General features: G+C 39.6%; 3 protein-coding genes across 3 annotated transcripts; 2 read left to right on the top strand and 1 right to left on the bottom strand.

Moving 5' to 3' along the window:
• The first annotated feature begins 3331 nt into the window (after window positions 1-3331).
• Window positions 3332-7520, top strand: LOC104441197 (protein ENDOSPERM DEFECTIVE 1). Its single transcript, XM_010054220.3, is given in 7 exon segments — window positions 3332-4664; window positions 6179-6298; window positions 6493-6523; window positions 6526-6608; window positions 6697-6786; window positions 6866-6973; window positions 7139-7520. Coding segments are annotated over 7 exon segments (1596 nt in total). The 5' UTR covers window positions 3332-3566; the 3' UTR covers window positions 7205-7520.
• On the top strand, window positions 7264-13370 carry LOC104441195 (uncharacterized protein At3g52155, chloroplastic). Its single transcript, XM_010054218.3, is given in 6 exon segments — window positions 7264-7303; window positions 8730-9074; window positions 9438-9537; window positions 9655-9834; window positions 10549-10666; window positions 12487-13370. Coding segments are annotated over 6 exon segments (846 nt in total). The 3' UTR covers window positions 12550-13370.
• A 257-nt stretch (window positions 13371-13627) lies between these two features.
• Window positions 13628-18570, bottom strand: LOC104441194 (myb family transcription factor PHL7-like). The gene is given in 9 exon segments (XM_018871975.2): window positions 13628-13948; window positions 13950-14372; window positions 14783-14855; window positions 15233-15290; window positions 15438-15480; window positions 15594-15670; window positions 16695-16925; window positions 17392-17503; window positions 18302-18570. Coding segments are annotated over 7 exon segments (993 nt in total). The 5' UTR covers window positions 16915-16925; window positions 17392-17503; window positions 18302-18570; the 3' UTR covers window positions 13628-13849.
• Between the last annotated feature and the right edge of the window lie 856 nt (window positions 18571-19426).

Genomic DNA, 19426 nt, shown 5'->3' with positions numbered 1-19426 from the left:
GGATACAAGGAGATTCTGATGTAACAGACTAACAAACATGAGTATGAAACTGATGAGTCTTTTAGCATTTTCTTACCAGCTTGTCTTTTGCATTTTCAAGGAAGTCCTACTCGAACGATAATTAATACTAATGGTTTTTATTGCTTGATAGGTTCTGTTTTGAAGTTCATATTGGTCATCTTGGCCATGAGATCCGTACATGCACTCATCTCTATTCAAATGAAAATCTGTTGAAATTGAAACAATGAGAACAGATTTTCATTTGAATAGAACTGCAGCGGCTTCATACTTATGTCAAGTAAATTTTATTGAATTTGACATCTTACAGAATTCAGATTCCTATTGTTCTTGTTGTCTTTGGCCTTATATAAGTATATGGCTATGCTGCACTCGTGTGCATGTCTGTTTATGAAATGTTGTTGTCATTTTATGTATCATTTGCTAATTGGACTTAGCTTTTAATGGACGCGAGCTCCCTATATAGATAGCTTCTCATTTTCTTGATGGTAAGCATTGTTGGTTTGATGTGTGTGAGGAATGAGGGCAAGAGACCATTTGAGAGATCATATCCACCAACAGATCTTTAGGAAAGCCTGCAGGAGAGCTCTTTCTTCACTTATGATTTTTTTAACTTCAACATAAAAGTCTCAGTTTACTGGAAAAGAGCATCTTCTTTCTTCCAAGATTTATCCGGACAACAGATATAAGAACTTTGGACCATTTCAATCACATGAATTATGCAGTAGAGGGTTGAGGAAGGCCGAGAGTAGTGACTTAAGCATCTCATCCTCCTAGCATGACGATGCTTAGTTTCTCAATACGTGGCCTTCTTGAGTTCTATTGATGGATCAATTATCTCTCCTTCTTCACTCTCTGCTTTTGTTTTGTTTGTTTGTTTTTTTCTCTCTTTTTTGGCTTTGTTCTTTTGAATTTCTTGACGACAATGTATTATCTTTTGTTATTTGTTTTGGTTCATTATTCCCAAAGAAAGTTGATGTATCTTCAGCATGTTTATGCTGAGAATTAGAACTGTGATGTAGTGCCTATCTGATTTTGTCTCTTAATATGCTCATTTGTCATCTATGCAACTGGCGTTGCCTAATCTTGATCACATTGTTGGATAGGTTAATGCAGGACTAAAGCGTCGTGTTAGGACAGAAGACTATGAGTGGGAGGAGGGAGATGTTTGTGGGGCCTTCAAGACAGATCAGAAGAGATGGACTGTAGAAGAAGCATCTGCTCTAGTGGCAGCCGCCCTTCGGAAGAAATTGGAATTCAGCTGTGGCCTTGTGGGTAGGCACACACACATGATCGTATCACCACCAAGGGACTGCCGTTGCTCTGCCCAGGAAATTTGATGAACTCTCTTCGTTTAGACTAGACCGGAAGGAAAGTCGATTGGTATGTTCATTTGTACTTCTACTTAGTTGAGCTTCCCTTATTTGATTGACCAGCTCCACCACCTGTCTAATGGAGGTCCATCCCAAATGCTGCCTTTCCTTTTTGGAGTATAATCACTATCTCTACCATGCTGTACAGAAGCTGAACAGATTTGCTGTGGAGTAATTTGTCTGTTTGGATTCTCAGGTTTCCAGTAAAATCAAGAACTGCAAGAGAGAAGAGGAGACTGGAGCTCATTTCGTCCTTAGTTGCAGACTCTGATGGATGATCAAGTCGGAAATCAGTTCTCGCTGAATTAAAAATGGGCCAAGAGTAATCTCAGACGAAACTCTTTGCAAGCCATGTCGCCGAAACTGGTTCAAGCAAGCTTTCACATATCATATCTGGCGTGTTGGCTCGTGAGAGGAAGGAGGATCCACGGTATTGAAATTGAAGATGTTGAGCAGATAAGGAACTTCACTGTTCTTGATTCTTCATTTGGATTCCTGAATTCGTGAAGTAAAATGGTAAAATACTGTTCTTGATTCTTCATTTGGATTCCTGAATTCGTGAAGTAAAATGGTAAAATACTCCTTTGTTCGGCTTGCTTTGATAGGAGCTTTTTGGCTGTTATTCACCCGTCATGGTAAATGATGACTTTATATACAGTAGGCTACGTTTCTTTTGCAAGTTGCATGGACAGCTTTCGGTTGGAAATTAGTGCAGTGGTGGAGCATGTTTATCAGAATCCAACGGTAGACAAGCAGAAAAAGAAGAATCCAATTTTGGGATCAATTTAGCTCATCCGATTTTGTTGTTTTTGAAATTTCCTGACTCATTTCTTGGTTATCATGGGAGCATTTGGCTTTTGTAGAAAATAACATGTCAAAATTTGCCATTTGCATGATTAATATAGTCAGTAACTTGTCCTAGGACGCAGGTGTCATTGGGTAATTAGAATCTCCAAACATGTGATCCAATGGAGTTTTATGTTGAGTAATATTAGCTTTGATAAATTTGCATTTTAAAAGACAAAACAATTTATGTTGGGTAACATTCTCTCTGACAAATTTGTATTTGAATTTAAGATGATTTTGGATCCGACGGTGCCCAAATTGGCTCAAGGAAAACTGAGTGGGTCTGTGCAAAAATTCCCTTCTCGAGATTGGCCCGCTAAAACCCACGCCCAGGCCTGATCAAACATTTTCCTTTTTGAAAATAAAATCATTTTTCAATCATCATGGGCAAACAGAGACGAGCATTTTAGCTTGCTTAAGTTCGTCAACCTGATTAGGTCTACTTGATATGTCAGATTACCTAAACTGATAGCAGACATTAAATGTTTTCCTTTTTCTTTGAAATCAAATATAATCTAATAAGCATTCCGTATATTTTGATTTAGAAAATAACCTTACATTGCCATAATAACCGGTACTCCCAGGGCAATATGCAGACAATGCACAAGTACAATTAAAAAACTAAGAATCAAATTTAACAGGACAGTACTTGAAAATAAAATCCTCACATTGTCCTCTTAAATGATTATCAGTCATCATTAGTACAAGGAATACGGTACTAACTTTTCTTTCTATAAATCAATATGAAAAGATAATAAAACAAAAACAAAAAAAAATTCGAGGGCACGAAAAATTAGGATCGAACGGCTTTACCAAAATAATCTATAAATCTAATCTGTGCATATACATTATTCTAGGATCCATCGGTTTTTTTACATATGGCACAGAAAGCAGAATCATAAACCCGCTTTTCGAAAAAAATACGACCGTTGCAGCTTTTCCTGAGTCCCGGTCCCGTCTAATCCCGCAACGGCTAGTTTTGCCCCCCCACACCGTTTCTCTGTCTCCTCTTTCCATCTTCATCTTCACTCTTCTTCGAACTCCTCCTCCTCCTCCTTCATCCGCCGCAGCCGCCGCCGCCGCCGCATCGCCGTCGTCATCGCCGTCGGCTTTTCAGGTTGACGGCCCGCCTGAGATGTCCGAACGATCGCCGCCGCCTCTGCAGCGCAATCGATTCCGAAAGCCGCGCGATCGTTCGCAACGCCAGCCGGCGATTCGATTGCTTCGCTGCGCTCCCGACTTAGGGTTTGATCGAGCTGGCTCCGATTTCGGAGGGCGTGCTCTAGATTCGTTGCGCCGCTTCGGAATCGATCGTGCGAGGGAGGATCCATGGCGGAAGTCGCTCCACCACCGACGCAGCCGCAGCCGCAGCCGCAGCAGCAGGAGATGGTCGCGGCGGCCGCTCCTCCGCCGCCGCCGCCGCCGACGCAGCGCCGGCCGCGGGTGCGGGAAGTCCGCTCGAGGTTCATGTCTCCGGTGGTCTCTTCTTCTTCGTCGCCTTCCCCTGGCGATCTCCACCTCCCTGGCTCCAGGTCGCCGGTCGTGAGGCACGCGGGGGCGGCGGACTCTCGGCAACAGCATCAGCAGCAGCAGCAGCAGCGATCGGTGTCTGCGCAGAGGCGGCGGCGACTGGACCTCGAGCCTCCGTCTCATGCTGATGAAAGCAGGTCGGAACTTACCAGGAGCTTGGACACGCCGTTGCTCGGAGCTGGACCGCAGATTAAAGGGTCCAAAGTTCCGAGCCGAGCTTCGAGGCCCGACACTCCAATGGTGAGCACTAGCATGGATAGAATCGTGTCGTCGAGGTTTAGACAGACGCCCCAGAATCTTCCGCGAGCGGTCGGTGCTGGAGCTTCTGCGGCTGCAAAATTGTTGCATTCGAGTGGGATGTCACTTACTGGTGGTCATGCTTCTGGTTCGAAAACAGCAGTTGACGAGAATTCAAACGCAGAAACCAGTTCAGTTGCGGATTGTAATGGCGAGAACTCTGCACAATTGTTGCGGTCTTCCATGCCTGAAGCAGATATGTTGCCGTCAGTGTCCAACCGGTTGTTAGTGGAGAGGAATGTGAATAGGATTGGTAATCTTAGTGGTTCCGATTCTTCTAAGATCCCTGCTTCCCCACTCTCACGTTCGTTTAGTTCGCCATTATCGAGTTGCGACGTGTTAAATTCTGTCAAGGGAAGTGAAAAATTAGCACATGGGTCATCGAAGCAGTATATGATGCCGATGAATGGTGGGAAAGTTTGTTTACCTCCAGTTGCACCGTGCACAAAGACGGTGATGGATGCAAAGAAGGGAAGGAAAGTTTCTGGCCATCAAGAAGACGTACATTCTCTAAAATTGCTCCACAACCATTATCTCCAGTGGAGGTTTGCCAATGCAAAAGCAGAGGCCACTATGCAAGCTCAGAAAAGGGAAGCCGAGGTTTGTCACATTTACTCCTAGACTTATCATTTGGATGAACATATAGCAATTATTGTTATGGCTTTCATTACCAATGCCGTCGTTGGCTACCTTGTCATTAGTTGTTCTAGACTGGCTGTGGTCCTGTTCTGAGTAGATGCTGTGAGAGATCACGAATGAGCTTGAAGTTTGATGTGATGGTGAGAGAATTGCTGGTATGACTATAAAAGATAAAAATCGAATGGTCAAAACTAAATTTGGATGAAGAGTTGCGCAGGAAGCTCTGTATTGTATCCTTCTTAGAGTGAAAAGAACAGAGTTTGGAGAACTCAGACCTCGAAAGGGTATATAGGAGAGGGTGTAGTTCAAACCTTGAGTTGCATGAACTCCAGAATTTTTGTTAAAGATGTGTTAACTATTAAAGCCCATCTCATTGGGACATTTACACAATGGAACTCTGACACCTTCAAATGTCAGCCTTTATGGAGCAATGGCTTGCATAGGTATTCAGACTTCAGAGAGTAGATATCCACAGCAGGATTGACTTAACAAACCAGGGAAACTCCTAATGAACGGATTGTGTCGAGTAGGCTTGACTCATGAAGATTTTCAATGTCAGTTCCACGATGAAGTAGCTGCATCAGAGAATTATGTCAGACTTTGGCGAACTTTTCAACTTTCACTTTCAGTATGTGTAGCAACTGATAAAAACCAGTAAATCTTTTGTTGCAGCCAATATTAGGATAATAAGAAAAGGATGACGCCACGTGTAACGCAAAATATGGATGAACTGACTTTAGTTTCAAATAATCTCAAAAGCAGAGTGACTTGCTTGAAAGTTGCCATAAAGTGACTTCCTGACGTAGCCCAATATGTCATGTAAATAAACTTCATTTGTCTGTGAAATACCATCATGTGAAGGGGTGGAAAGGATTCTCTTCCACTATTTCCCTATGTCGGATGAATCCTTAACTTATGAAATTGTGAAATTAGCCATTTTCAACTACTGGGCTACTTTTGACGAGTTTGGCTAATTTAGAAGCATTCAATACTGCATCCTAGTTGAAAATTCTCTGGAAAAGACAAGGCCTTCTAAAATATTGATATGTACACTCTTCCTTCCCCTCTTTTCACATTGGGCAGTTTCTTCGGCCCAAGAAAGAAAATAAGAAAGGTTTGGCTGATGTTTTTGTTAAATGCTTTTGAGTGGTGAAAGAAATAATTGCATCGATGAGAAGAAAGCCTTCATTCTTGAAGCAATAATCATTGATGGACCTAGTGTGGTGAGTTTGGCATCTACATTATGGCTAGCAATCCTTTACTTCACCCAACACCATGCATATAAAGAAATATCTGGCACAGATGAAGTTTGGTGGTAATTTGTTGATGGCCAATCTATAGTCCTCTTCTATCATTGAATTTCACTTAATATTGTTATAGCTTAAAGGCAAATTTCTCTGATTAATTTTGTTCTCCATTTGTTACTTTGACTTAAACACATTCTTGTTGTTTATCATCTTTCAATTTCCTTGCAGAAAATGCTGTTTTCTCTCACTGTCAAGCTAGGTGATTTATACAATTCTGTGATGAGGAAACGTGCTGAACTTGGTATAGTACAAAGAGCGAAAGCAGTATCAGCAATTCTCGATTCTCAGGTATGGTCACAAGCTTTGTGTGTAATTTTATAAAAATTTTATGAAATTATTTATGGACTTGTCAATTCACTATTAGTTGCCTACTATATATGAACTAATGTTTGCCTGTGCTGATCACTTTATTAATTTTGTCACACTCTTACTTCCTTTTGTATGTATTTATGTATATATGATTTTACTGTTCTTGCATCCAGATGCCACATCTTGACGGGTGGTCTGCATTTGAGGCGATTATTTGGCATCTTTGTCTGAAGTGACCCAAGCTTTGTTGAATGCTTCTATTCAACTACCAATCAGTGGGAATGTCAAGGTATATTATTAATCTTACTAGTCTAATGTAAGGTAATAAATATGCTTTCTTGATGAACTTTATGCACATTAAATTGTAATCTTTACAGGTTGATGTTAGAGAGGTAGGGGAAGCTTTGAATTCATCCATGAAGATTATGGACGCCATTGCTTCCCACGTCGAAAGCTTCATGCCCAAGGTTCAATACATTCCATGCATGTTTTATCATCATTACTTCCTCTTGCCTCTCTCAAATATTAGAAAATTGCTTGATGCAGGCTGAACAATTGGAAGTTTTCATTTCTGAACTAGCCAGAGTGGCCAGTAGAGAAAGAGTTGTTGTTGAAGAAAGTGGTGATTTGTTGTCCAAGAGATACTCATCCCAGGTTAGCCTAATCAAATCTGCTTTAATTGATTCAGGTCTCACATATGATCAAGTAGTAATGTAGATGGTAGGACTATTGTATCGAGTTGTGCTGATGCAGTCCAGTAACACTTTTCCCTGCTTATCTACCTAAGTCATCTAAAGGTGTTTGTCCTGTGATTTTCAGGTGGAGGAGTGTAGCTTGAGAGGCCAGATTATTCAATTTCACCGATACCGTCAGTCAATTTCATGAAGGATAATGCTTAACAGCAGCATCTGATACATTGGCTGCACTGGGATCTATGTGCTGAGATGATTGCTTGTGTTTTCACTTGGTGGTGGAAGTCGTGTGGTAAGAGTAAACATTCAGTATTGACACATTCAGTTTCCTCTGCAGAAAAAACCAGGGAAAAGATGCAAGTTCACCTTGATTCTTTCATTGTTTCTACAAGCATTGTATATAATTGGGCACAATAATGCTGATTTTTGGCTGTATCCTTTGTAATGAGTTCTGTATCTCGTAATCATAATCGATTCACTAATGATAATTGGCCCTCAGCTATTCTTCATTTGGCAAGATCTTAAGTAAGCAAGCCAGAGTTGCATAGCGTTGGCATTGTCTGGTTTATTGAAACTATATTGACTAGTATAGTGTTCTCTTAATTAATTAGTATGACAAGGTTAATCAGATCTGCTCGAAGACAATTTGAAAGTGAGGAACATGGGATCCATCTTGTTGTTCTTTTATAGAATTTTTTAATTGCTAGAAGCCAAGTCATATATTAAAATAGAACAAATTCCCGTATAAATTAGCTTATAAATTTGATAACCTAATTTGGCTAACGGGGAAGTAAGAAAAAAGACTAATATTCGAAATAATCTTGAACTAGTGATAGAAAGAAAGTAAACAGAACAGATTCCCGTAAAATTAGCTCGTAAATGTGATAACATAATTTAGCTAACGAGGAAGTAAGAAAAAAGACTAATATTCAAAATTATCTTGAACTAATAATAGAAAAAAAAAAGTATAATTTTTTTTTAACATTCATGTCAATAGATAAAGTTAATCTCAATTGCAAAAGGATGTGATGTGAATGTCATATCTACGGTGCATCCTATTCATACCTAATATATGATTGATTTACTCTATCACAATAGATTTAGATAACATTCTTCTGAGATAATTAGTAATTGTGTTTGGATTTTCTTTTTTGCAAATCCTTCTCTTTTCTAATTAATAGAAAACCATCCTGCTTCATCAAGCTGAAGGAAAATAGTAATCATCCCGTCCTACATACCGATTGAGATTGGACCGGGGAAGCGCGAGTCGAGCTCCCTAGCTCCTTCACTGAGGGAGCCCAACCCATCCCCAGTGCTCATAAAGGATGGAACAAAGTTGGTGATACCAAAATTATTTTACATATGAGACAGGCTCTCCCCAGATATTGCACAACCCCACTTATTTAAATATATAATTATAATTACTCCATATCTCACCAAACAAATCAATCCTTGTACATATTACCTCATTATCCGAATTTAACATGAGAAGTCAGTTGTGTAATCAGCCTTCTTTTTCATGCGTTGGTTGATCACCTACGCTGTCGTAAGCGTGCGTGAACATTATCCACTTAACAACCGACGACAAAAACGAGGAAAAAAAATAAGGAAGGAAAGAAACAGAGCAGAAGCAAGAAGCAAGAAGCAAGAAGCAAGAACGAGTGGAAACTCCATTGTTGAGCGCTCTCTCTCTCTCTCTCTCTCTCTCTCTTCATGAGCAAGATCCTCGCGCTCAGGAGGACGAAGGCAAGCCTCGGTGCCGGCTTCGCGCTTCCGGAGAATTGATTCCGACCCAAGAAGAGAATGGCGAACGCGGCCCTCTGCTGCGCGCTGCCCAATCCCGCCGCCTTCCTGCAGATCACATCTTCCGCCCCTCCTCCGGTGGAGGAGGAGCGGCCCCGGCTGGCCGCTTCCCAGGCGCTCCGTGGCCGTGGAGACGGCGGAGGGCCGGGCCGCTTCGGCGGCGGAGGACGAGGCTCCGAGCTCCTCGGAGTCGGCCGCCCCTCGCCGCCTCATCCTCCTCCGCCACGCCGAGAGCTCCTGGTCTGACCGTTCCCTCAGAGGTTCATTTTCTTTCCCCGGAAAAAAGAAGAAAAAAAAGAAGGGATATTCGAATTTGCTTTCAGCTGCTCTGGTCTAGTCCAAAAATGTGATTTTTATTTTTCTTTATCTAGATGTTTGAGGAGGACTGCTGCAATGTTTGAGAGAATAAGATGGCAATGTGAAAGCTTCTAGGCGATTTTTGTTCCCATTAGTAATGATAGATTGGAGGATTCCTTTTCGCCAATTTTTCTATTAAACTTGTAGCTGCATTAAGTTCTTTGTGATTATGCCTTTTTATTCTTTTGGATGCCCGTGAACGAGTGGAAATACCGTTGCTTGCCAAGCTTCTAACTTTAGGCTCTTTCATGAATCATTTCAATTAGATCATGATCGCCCTCTCAGTAAGACTGGTCAGGACGATGCTGTCAAGATAGCACGCAAGCTTCACCAGTTGGGTTGGATCCCTGAACTTATTTTGTTAAGGTCAGCGATTTCTGATGCGTAGATTAGCGGATTGCCAAAGATGGATGAGTTTATGATACTAATTTTGGTGATCTATGCTTTGGCTGGTTTCGATTTGAATTCCCTCTTTTGAGGTAGTGATGCAGTTCGAACGCGTGAGACACTGCAGATAATGCAGGAACGAGTAGAAAGCTTTTTGGAAGCCAAGGTCCATTTCATTTCGAGTTTTTATTCGATTGCAGCAATGGATGGTCAGACAGCAGAGCACCTGCAGAACGCTGTCTGTAAATATTCTAGGGACGAGATACTGACTGTAATGTGCGTCCTCATTCTAGTTTTTTACTGAATGGAAGTATGATTATTCTGGAGTTACATGAAGCGTTTCCTCTTCAAATTATTGCATTTCGACGCAAGATTCCTAGAGGATGCAATCACTATACGAGTTTCTCTAAAGGATGTAATCTGGTGTTGTTTGTGGACATAAATCACTTTGTCGTGGTTTGATTATTGTAATGGCATCATTGCAGAGGGCTAGATTTGAGTGTCTTCTAATGTTCATTTGGTAGTGTTGCTGAAGCTGTTGACACATATAGGACATTGACATATTCCTATTCTGGATGCTTCTCAGTTGAGTCCAATGCATACACATGGATAAATGGGTCCAATATTGTTTTCCTTTGTAATCTTTGTATATTTATAGTAATGTTAGGTTCATAGGGTAAAGCATACTTTTAATGCTACCGGGGAGGTGTTTCCTTTTAAGAAAAAGGTGATACCAAAGATGCTCTGACCCAAATATTTCCGCTGTTAGCATGGACAATGCCTTCTTTTGTACCTTAATGCGAGTTCACTTTGGTGATTAGGTACTTTGAACAGTCTTATCGATTGATTATGGACTATATTGTTGGTTTGTGTATTGCAAAAATGCTTTCATGAATATATCTTCCTTTTATAGTAACTTGTTTAGTTATTCTGGTTTCATAATTTGAAACAGCATGGACAGATTTCTCAAGCATATGAGTATTTGTGCAGGTGTATGGGGCATAATAGGGGATGGGAGGAGGCAGCTTCCATGTTTACTGGTGCATCCATTGAACTTAAAACATGCAATGCTGCTTTGCTCGAAGCTACTGGAAGATCTTGGGAAGAGGTAGGCATCTACATTCTCCACTTCCGAGGAAACTTTTCTTTTTTTTTCATTACTCCAAGCATTTGTATGGGCATGACTTAAACATGACCACAAGTTTTCAAAGAGTCAGAAGTTTAGCTAGCCAGTTGACAAAAAGACAGTGTTCCTTAGAAGAGCAAATGCGACTACTGGTCATGTTATTCTTGGATCTGTGCTCCAAATTGTTTAGACTTAGTGTTGAAAGTCAAAGGTACCCTCAAAGTCACAAGAATTTGAAGTAAATGAAGATTCCACTGGAAAGTCACTAACCATGGAACCCTCAATATTACTTTCAAAAGGAGATTTACAATCTCATGAGAAATTTATTGACAATAGGAGCCCTTGATATTACAAGTGCTTAAAAACAGTTACTATGTCAGTAGGAAAGGTTATCAACAAGAAGCACCCTCAGAGTTACAAGCTCTTGAGGAAAGTCACAATCAGCAATATGAGCCCTCAAATTTATGAGCTCTAATGTTAATTACCATCCCTTAAGAAAAGTTATAGACTTCGGTACACTAAAAGTTACAATGACCTGAGGAAGAATGCAATCTTTGTGAAGAGTTAGTAGGTACCTCTGAATTAGAATCGATTAAGTAAAATTATGATCTCAGGGAAAAGTTGCTAATGCTGAGTTACCCTCAATTGCAGACACAAAAAGAAACAAGACTTTTAAGAAATTCTACTAAGGGTGGACAATAAGTTAAAATTACAAGCACCTAAGGGAAATTATGATATTACGAGAAAGTTACTGATTATGGGACCTACTAGAAATTATAGTAATGACAGAAGTTATCATCCTTCAAGAAAACTTTCGAACTATGAGGACACCTGAGCCAACGACCACCTAAGGGAAGATTACAAACCTTCTTCAAGAGTTACTAAGAGTGGATACCATCGATTATGAGCAATTAAGCACAATGACAATCTAACAGGTAATTTACTGCCTGATAGATACCCTCAATTAGGAACAGTAACAGAATTTTCATCCTTATGGAGAACTTGGAAAACTCAGAAAAGTATGGATTAGGTAAACTAGAATTTACTAGCAATTAAAGAAAATCACAATATGTGCAAAGTGGCTTTGTCACCATTCTATTAAACCTTCGGAAATGATAAAATTTAGGTAATTACATAAATATTGATTTTAAACAGTTAGTTTATTTATATTAAATACTGTCAGTCAAATGATCGTTTCAGTTATTTTGAGCGAAAAGAGATTTCACAATACTAAATCATTTAGTAATTTGGTAATGGTTAGTATTATTAGAGATATGAAGATTGGTTTATAAAAATGGCTAACGAAGTAATGCGACAAACTGTAAGTAGGTACTTTGAACAAGTGAGCCGGGTCACACATGCACACGTATTTTGCCACATCGCCTTTCTCTGCATGCTCAAGATTATTACATTTCCTGTAGTGTTCATAAATCTCTTATACTCAGTAAGTACCCATGTAGATGTAGTCAAACTTTTCCTGAAGAGGTGGTATTTGTCTCAAGAATTTCCTTTTCCTTATTGGGATGGTTAGTAATAGTAAATTTCATATATATTTATGAATCTTCATATAATACGGTAACTCAGTTATGAATTTTAAAACAAACCTTCCGATATCATACTTATAGGGTCGTCACATTCCTGTATGAAAAAAATGTATCCTTGAGTAGCTGTAACTTTCAGAGGACATGCATCCCGTTTTCTTGTCCACAGGACTGTAGACATTCCCTCCTTTCTTTGCGACAAAAGTCTATCAATATCATCTTCTGGGATCTCTCTATTATATGGTATGTTCCTTTGTGCAGGCTTTTGCTTTGGCTGGACTTGGTGGGTGAAAGCTTCAGGGCATAGTCAAACCTACTACATAGTTGAACCATCCTTCATCACTGGGCATACTGCCTATTCCGGAGATAGAACTTGAAGATGCTGTGAAGCAATATCTTGTTCTGACATGATAGGAAATTCCTCTCGTTCCCATGGGCTCTTCAGCCTTTCATACAGCTATACAAATGGGTAGCTGGTCTTCAACTTGCTGCTCTGAACACTAGGACCCCATATTGATATGACTGAGAGATTGCTGCTCCAGTCTGGCTAAAACATCTCAACACCAGATATGTGAAGTTTCTAGGCGTCTTTTCTCGCACCGAGGCCTGAGTAGCTCACCAGAGAACATTACATCATCTTAAAAAGAAATGTGTCATTTTCTGTGCCATTGAGAAGATCAATTGCTAACAGTTTTGCTCCTGCAATATGTCATGATATTGCTGAAAGGGGTTGTGTAATTTTTTTGTTGAATTTAAGAAGCAGGTTTAGTTGAGTTCACTTTTTGTTGTAGCAATGGACAGCTGAGTAGCTTTGTGCTTGTCCATGTTCCAGGTTGAAAGAGGCCCTTATTTCCTTAAGCTTCACCAGCAACGGTGTGCGGTTTCCTCATGTAGTGTCTTGACAGAGCCTTCATAATGTTGTCATGCACAAATAGTAATGTGCAAAGGATGCATTGCTGTGTGTCAGAGTCAAGATTAGAAAAGCCTCGGGCTTTTTGGCATATTTAGTGCCTAGAAGCCTGCAGTTGGCACTTAGAAAAAGCAGCGGGTGTGGTTGACGGCAGGTGTCCAGTCCTTTTCCGTGACTATTAGGTAGATTGGCAACGCCTGCGAGTTTTGGCAGTTAATTCAAGTAAGTTCATTTCCCTACGGAGCCCACCGTCAAATGTAATTGCCGACATCTTCATTTTCTCACAGATATTTACCAATGTCTTGGTGGGGCAATTGCGGCGTATCATCGTCTATCTTTAAATGAAGTCCTAACTTACAGTAGGTGTTTCCGAAGCACGTGCTATTCCAAATGTACTGCTTGTAGCTTTCTCGTTGCAGTATTCTGCATTCAGCGAAATATTCAAATCTATCCTAAGCAACGACTAATAAATTGGGACATGAAGAGAACTCATACGCAACAAGTACACATACTCCTTCAATACCACCTGCCCAGAAAATGCCATATCCTCACAAGTTTGAGCTAAGCATCAAAGGATGCATCAACATATACAATGACGTCTAAGCTACCTATATAATACTTACCAAGTTAAATAGTTCACTTTCTCCTGACAAGCTACACATGCAAGTTGAAACAAACTAGTACGCAAGTTGTTACACCAAGCAGTACAAGATGTTACAGTATATCTGCCAAGGCTAATCCCAGTTTGACCAGTCTAGTTTTATCTTCTTGCTGGGAATCAAACAGATCCCTGGTCAGGTAGTTTGAATGAGGAGTTTGTGTAGGAGCAACCCAAGCTTGATTCGAATATCGGGTGTAGCACGATCTCAGGTTTAGCATGCGAAGCACCAGCAGTCACCCGTGGCTTTTTGGCTGACCTCTCGCCATCAGGGCTTTCGGCTGGCGAACTGACATTGCAACCGGAATCAGGGGTCAATGGTTCATGATTATGAGATGAGAGCGATCCATCAAGTGAGAGGCTCTTCGCTACGGCACAGTCCTTAGACTTATCTTGGATGGGTGACTCCGAGATAGGAGCTGGGGTAGGTGGATCAGTCTTGCTGTCTTCTTGGCCCTTATCACCCGATTCATCTGCTGACCCATCTGCGAGTGCTCCACTAAGTCTCTGTTGCTCTTCAATTATCTTCTTCAAGTACTTGCCTTGTGCTTCTATCCGCAGCTGCAGCTGTCTCTGCACCTGCTGACATCAAATGTACTGAAGTTAGCTTGAAGAGGCCATAGCTTACAGGAATCATATGCATCTTTGCCATAGTAAGAAGGCAGACGTCCTACTAAAGGCCACATGAGCACCTAACCTCACACATCATGGAATCATATATATGACAGCTAGATAAAGTGGTATATTATCACTTTTAGCATTTGCGCACTTGATTGTCTTGATGTTCTATTAATGAATGATCTCAAGAACGAAATCATATAGGGAAAAGTCTCGCACATTCCTCGAAACTTCTTGACGTTACAAATATGGCACATCATCAAAAATGATTTGAGGATTCTGAAGTTGGATTTGTAAGGATCTGAATATCAGAATATTAATTCTAACCATGTTATTCCAACCAATGAGAAGCTAATATACAAAGAACTTGCCTCCAACTGTTCATGTAAGCGCTTTTGCACCTCCATTTGCAGTTTGAGAGCTTCAGTGATCTGCATCCCACCTCTAGTAGACAGGAAAAAACAAATATTTTGTCATAAATAAAGTAGAAGGTTCAATTGTTGGCGATTAAAGAGACATAAATATATAAACACAACAATTTACCTGAAGATCTATTATCAACAAAAGAATCAGATTAATACAAAAAACAGAAGAATCAGATAGAAAAATCCAAGTGCCATTACATCTCAATAAAATTGGTAATATCCTGCCAGATACTGTATTACTATCTTTCAAGAATAGCAGACAAGAAAAGCTATTAGGGAGCATCAATAATTCTAACAATTCAATTTAGAGTTACCACTTGGTATATGATCAACTGATGACCTACTTGACATCTTGTATCTGAAGTAAACACGATTTTAAGAGGAAATGGTACTTACGAGGAACCATCCATGTCGGAGAGCACATCCGCCGATTCTTTTTTCTCAGCTTTTTTACCTACAATCAGTAAGTCAGAAAGAATCACAAGAATGTAAGATGGAGATCCATTCTAAGGCATCTTAAGAATTCATTTCGAGCGACCGCAATAATCATCTCAGACTAAAAAAGCAACACGAAAACCGATTAACACTTGTCAAATCATACCGTCAGAGGAGGAGTCAGGCAGATATTTTGCAAGTCGATATTTCTGCAAGCATTACAAGTGTTTAGTCAACTTGAATCACACAGAAGAATTTTTTAACATAAAAGAATTAATATGAATTTAAAATAAATAAAAGAGGAGAAATTTGTCCTTTGAACCTGTAAATGACTTTTAACATGGTATATTGTTAGACCTTGCACACCCATAACTCTAAGAACACCTTTAGGTGTAGCCCCTGAAAGAAAGCAAGTGAAACATACATCAGAAACACTAGTATCTATGCATAAATTAAACATTAACAAACTCTTTAAGGCAAATGTAGAAGTAGATCTAGCTTATTCTATTTGTTACCCAGTTCTATTCTGCATTTAATTTCTTAACTCTTGAAAAAAGCGCATATTTACTAGCCAGAAGAAATGAAGATGCATAAAATTGATGGAAAAGATATTGCTTGCTGATTAAAATTGATGGAAAAGATATGCAACAATGGGGCCAATTCCATTCAACTTTGGGGTGTCTTAAATTACTCTCTGTTTTTTCCATTCATGAGAGAGTGTCTTGATTATTTTGAATCACGTCCCTAATACAAAACAGAAATGAAAGCTAAAACTTTCAAGAGATCGCTTGTGATAGTGGAGGTACCGGGCCTAGTATGCTGAGTTCACTAGGGTGCATGGGCAATGCCCCGTTGTTCATATCAACCAGACCAAAAGAAGTTAAATGGATTTAGTCAGCAGCTGAGCTTCAAGGTTGTTTCTTTGTGGGTGCTTTTGTATGCATTTCCCCTTCCACTTCTCTTTGAGGTATTCAAAAACTCAAAGAGGACGGATGTAACTAGGGCTTGGTTTGAGTGCATAACCTGAAATGATTTTCTTGGTGAATTTTACTTATCTTTTTCATGGAGATAGGCCACATCAATCAAACGACATAAATTTACATGTTCAGTTCTATTATTTTCTTTCTGTTGATTTTCACAATCTAAAGTCATCAATATGAAATCTTCCACAAAGTTCTATGTCCTTCAAGCAATTCAACCACATGTGACTTATGGCCAAGTATGTCATCATGGATCTTTTACACAGAGGGACAAATAGAGAGCAGATGCCGTGTCATTTCTTCATTGTATACTCTCTTTATAAATTGCAGCCTTCCATTACTTCGTAACTAGATCAAAACATTACCAAATAAAAGCTGAATTGAGTATAAAATGAAAAATCATAGATAATCAAGATAACACAAACGTAATCGTGATGACTTACTATCTGGCCCCCCAAGTTGTGCCACAGCATCAACAAAGCGATCGTGAAGGTCATGTGTCCACCGTAACCGCTGCTTGGATGCGAGATTGGCATTGTTACTGTGATTGTTCCCTCCACCGATGGAGTCCATTGTGTTAGCACCACTGTCTAAATGTTGACCATGAACCATTGTGTTGCCAGGAACTAAACTTGAACTAGCGCCACCTTTGTGTTGATACATTCTTCATTGAACTGCAAAAACCAAAAGAGAAATGTTAAAAATCACATTATAAAAGATTTGAAGGGTCAACAAGAAATGCTTTTCATTTTCCTAAAGCTACTAGAAGAAAGAAACTCGTGATCTCTTGAACTGCTTTTGCCTAAATGCAAGCCATACTACTGATTGTTACATTCCATGGCCCAAAATATCTTCTATTTTATTTGAATTCCTTCTATGTCCCCTGCAATAAGTTTGGTCGGTGTTTATCAAGAACAGTACATAGAACCAAAGATACCAATGACTTCAAAAGCATGGAGTAAAAAATCTACAGCATTCACAGATGCATTTCATCCATATCCTATTTTATCCCACAATTAATTGCCAGCTGGCAACGTACAAGTTCATATGGTATGACCCCGTAGACAAACTCAACATCACCGTGTTGATCACCAATTAGATCTTGACATAGTGGTAGGTGCAAGAGATACAATTACTTACTCATCTTTATAAAGATCAATTTGGCCCCCAAAAAGAAAAATCCAGCTTCCAACGTGCACGAACAAACTCAAGCTAACCATCCATACACGGTCTGTTTGCATGCATATGCAAGCTGTGCATGAGCGCAAGCATATAACGTCAATACATCCGACATCAAAAGAATGCATCTGATTCATACCGTTATCTACTGCCATATACTTATTTGTCTACACGAATACAGGAAAATTTTAAGTTTGCAACAAACAGCAGCCTGGACAGTGTAGAACTATGTCGACAATGAAACAACAACCGTTGACAGAATTAAGATGGTAGCTACAATTAGGTCTTGCTATTAGCTTCATTTCAAACGAGCAGAAAAAAGGAAGTAAATGAATCGAGCCGTCTTGACTAGCATTCCATAACTCTACCAGAGAAAGCAAGGGAAGTGAAAAGAAAAGAAATCAAAATTGAGATATATAAGAAAATTTAAGCTGACCCAGCAATTTCCCCTCTCTAAGTGAACAATTAACATAATGAAAAAAGATAACAATGCCATGAATCTGCAACCACTCAGAATTGTGTATTGGAAAAGAAGATGCAAAACCACCAAAGACAGGTGACCCAGAAGATAACACAAACAAAACAAAACCTCCCACAAGAGAGCTAATTAACACGGAACCCTCAATCAGAAAAAGACCAAATTCAAATGACGATCGACCATGCATCGAGCCGTTAATTCCTATGCAAAGACGTGCTGCTTATCTACCCGGTAACAAAGAGCGTGAGCTGAAACATTAGGGACGGTAAAGCTTCGATTTTTATTCAGTTCCCAGCCGGAAGCAAGAAACGAGAATCTCCAATTGACGACACCAGGCACGAAGCGAGACAGAAATGCGCAGGAAAAGAGGGATTGAGGCGAAAGGAAGCATACCCAGAAGCAGATCTGCAGAGTCCTGGAAAACCGGGGCGTACATCCAATAGCAGAGCAAGAAAAAGTACATGAACAAGGCCAAGGAGGACGACCCAGAAGGCGAAAGCGAATTGGCAAGGAGGAAAGACGGGAGCTTTGCTCTGTTTTGGCACAGAAAGGGAGGAGGAGGAAAATGTAAAGGAAAAGAGGGTGTCTCTCTATTTCTATTTGGGTCTCTGATCAGATTCCACAGCCCCCCACCCCCAAATTTCGTTTTCCACTTCTTCTTTAATTTTATTTGCCCCTTTTTCTAATCTTTTTTCTTTCTTTTTGGGCTAAAAATTTGCCCTTTGTTTTTTTATTATCTGTTCTGCTGCTTCTGCTGCGAAGCGTTTCCGCAGATCGCCTGCAGCTGCAGCGAGTAGGAATAACAAATGAGAGAATTGACCATTTCTTCCGGTGAAAAGAAAAACAGGAAAAGGAAGAGAGAGAGAGAGAGAGAAGCCAGTGGTCCTTTCGTTGCTGTCAACGTTGCCAGAAATATTTTGGTCTTGACTGCAGCAAAATATCATTACAGTTTTCTCGAGGATACGGTCCGAATCTAGTTGGCAAGATATTTTGCTTTACCTTGTATTCATTCTTGATCATCGAAACAAAAAGAAAATTTGTCTCTATATATTTTTTCCCCGACGATACGGTTCAGATATATATATATATATATATATATATATATATATATTGGGGGAACTAGAATTTATGTTTTTAACGTGGTATAATTATCCCGGGGTTTTGTTTATTTTATGTCACAAATAACAATAGATATTCTCAATTTTGATATATTCAATAAAAATGGATCATGTGTGTTTCTTATATTTATATATTTTTAAACGGTTTTCCTTATTAATAATATTTAATATGATTGAAATTTTAAATTCTAAAAAAAAAAAAAAAATCACTCCCTTTCAGGCATGGCAAAACATAAAATTCATATCATGACATGGTATAATTATGTCAGGGTTTGTTTATTTTGAGTCAAAGATGGGAAGGGATATTCTTAATTTTGATGTGTTTAAAGAAAAGGAATCGCGGGTGCTTTTTATATATGTATATTTCAAAATGATTTTCGTTATTTATATTATTAAATAT

Source organism: Eucalyptus grandis, chromosome 4 (genome assembly GCF_016545825.1).
Source record: "Eucalyptus grandis isolate ANBG69807.140 chromosome 4, ASM1654582v1, whole genome shotgun sequence".
NCBI classification, from domain to species: domain Eukaryota; kingdom Viridiplantae; phylum Streptophyta; class Magnoliopsida; order Myrtales; family Myrtaceae; genus Eucalyptus; species Eucalyptus grandis.
The sequence above is the reverse complement of the archived record's forward strand: the minus strand, read 5'-3'. Positions and strand labels throughout refer to the sequence as shown.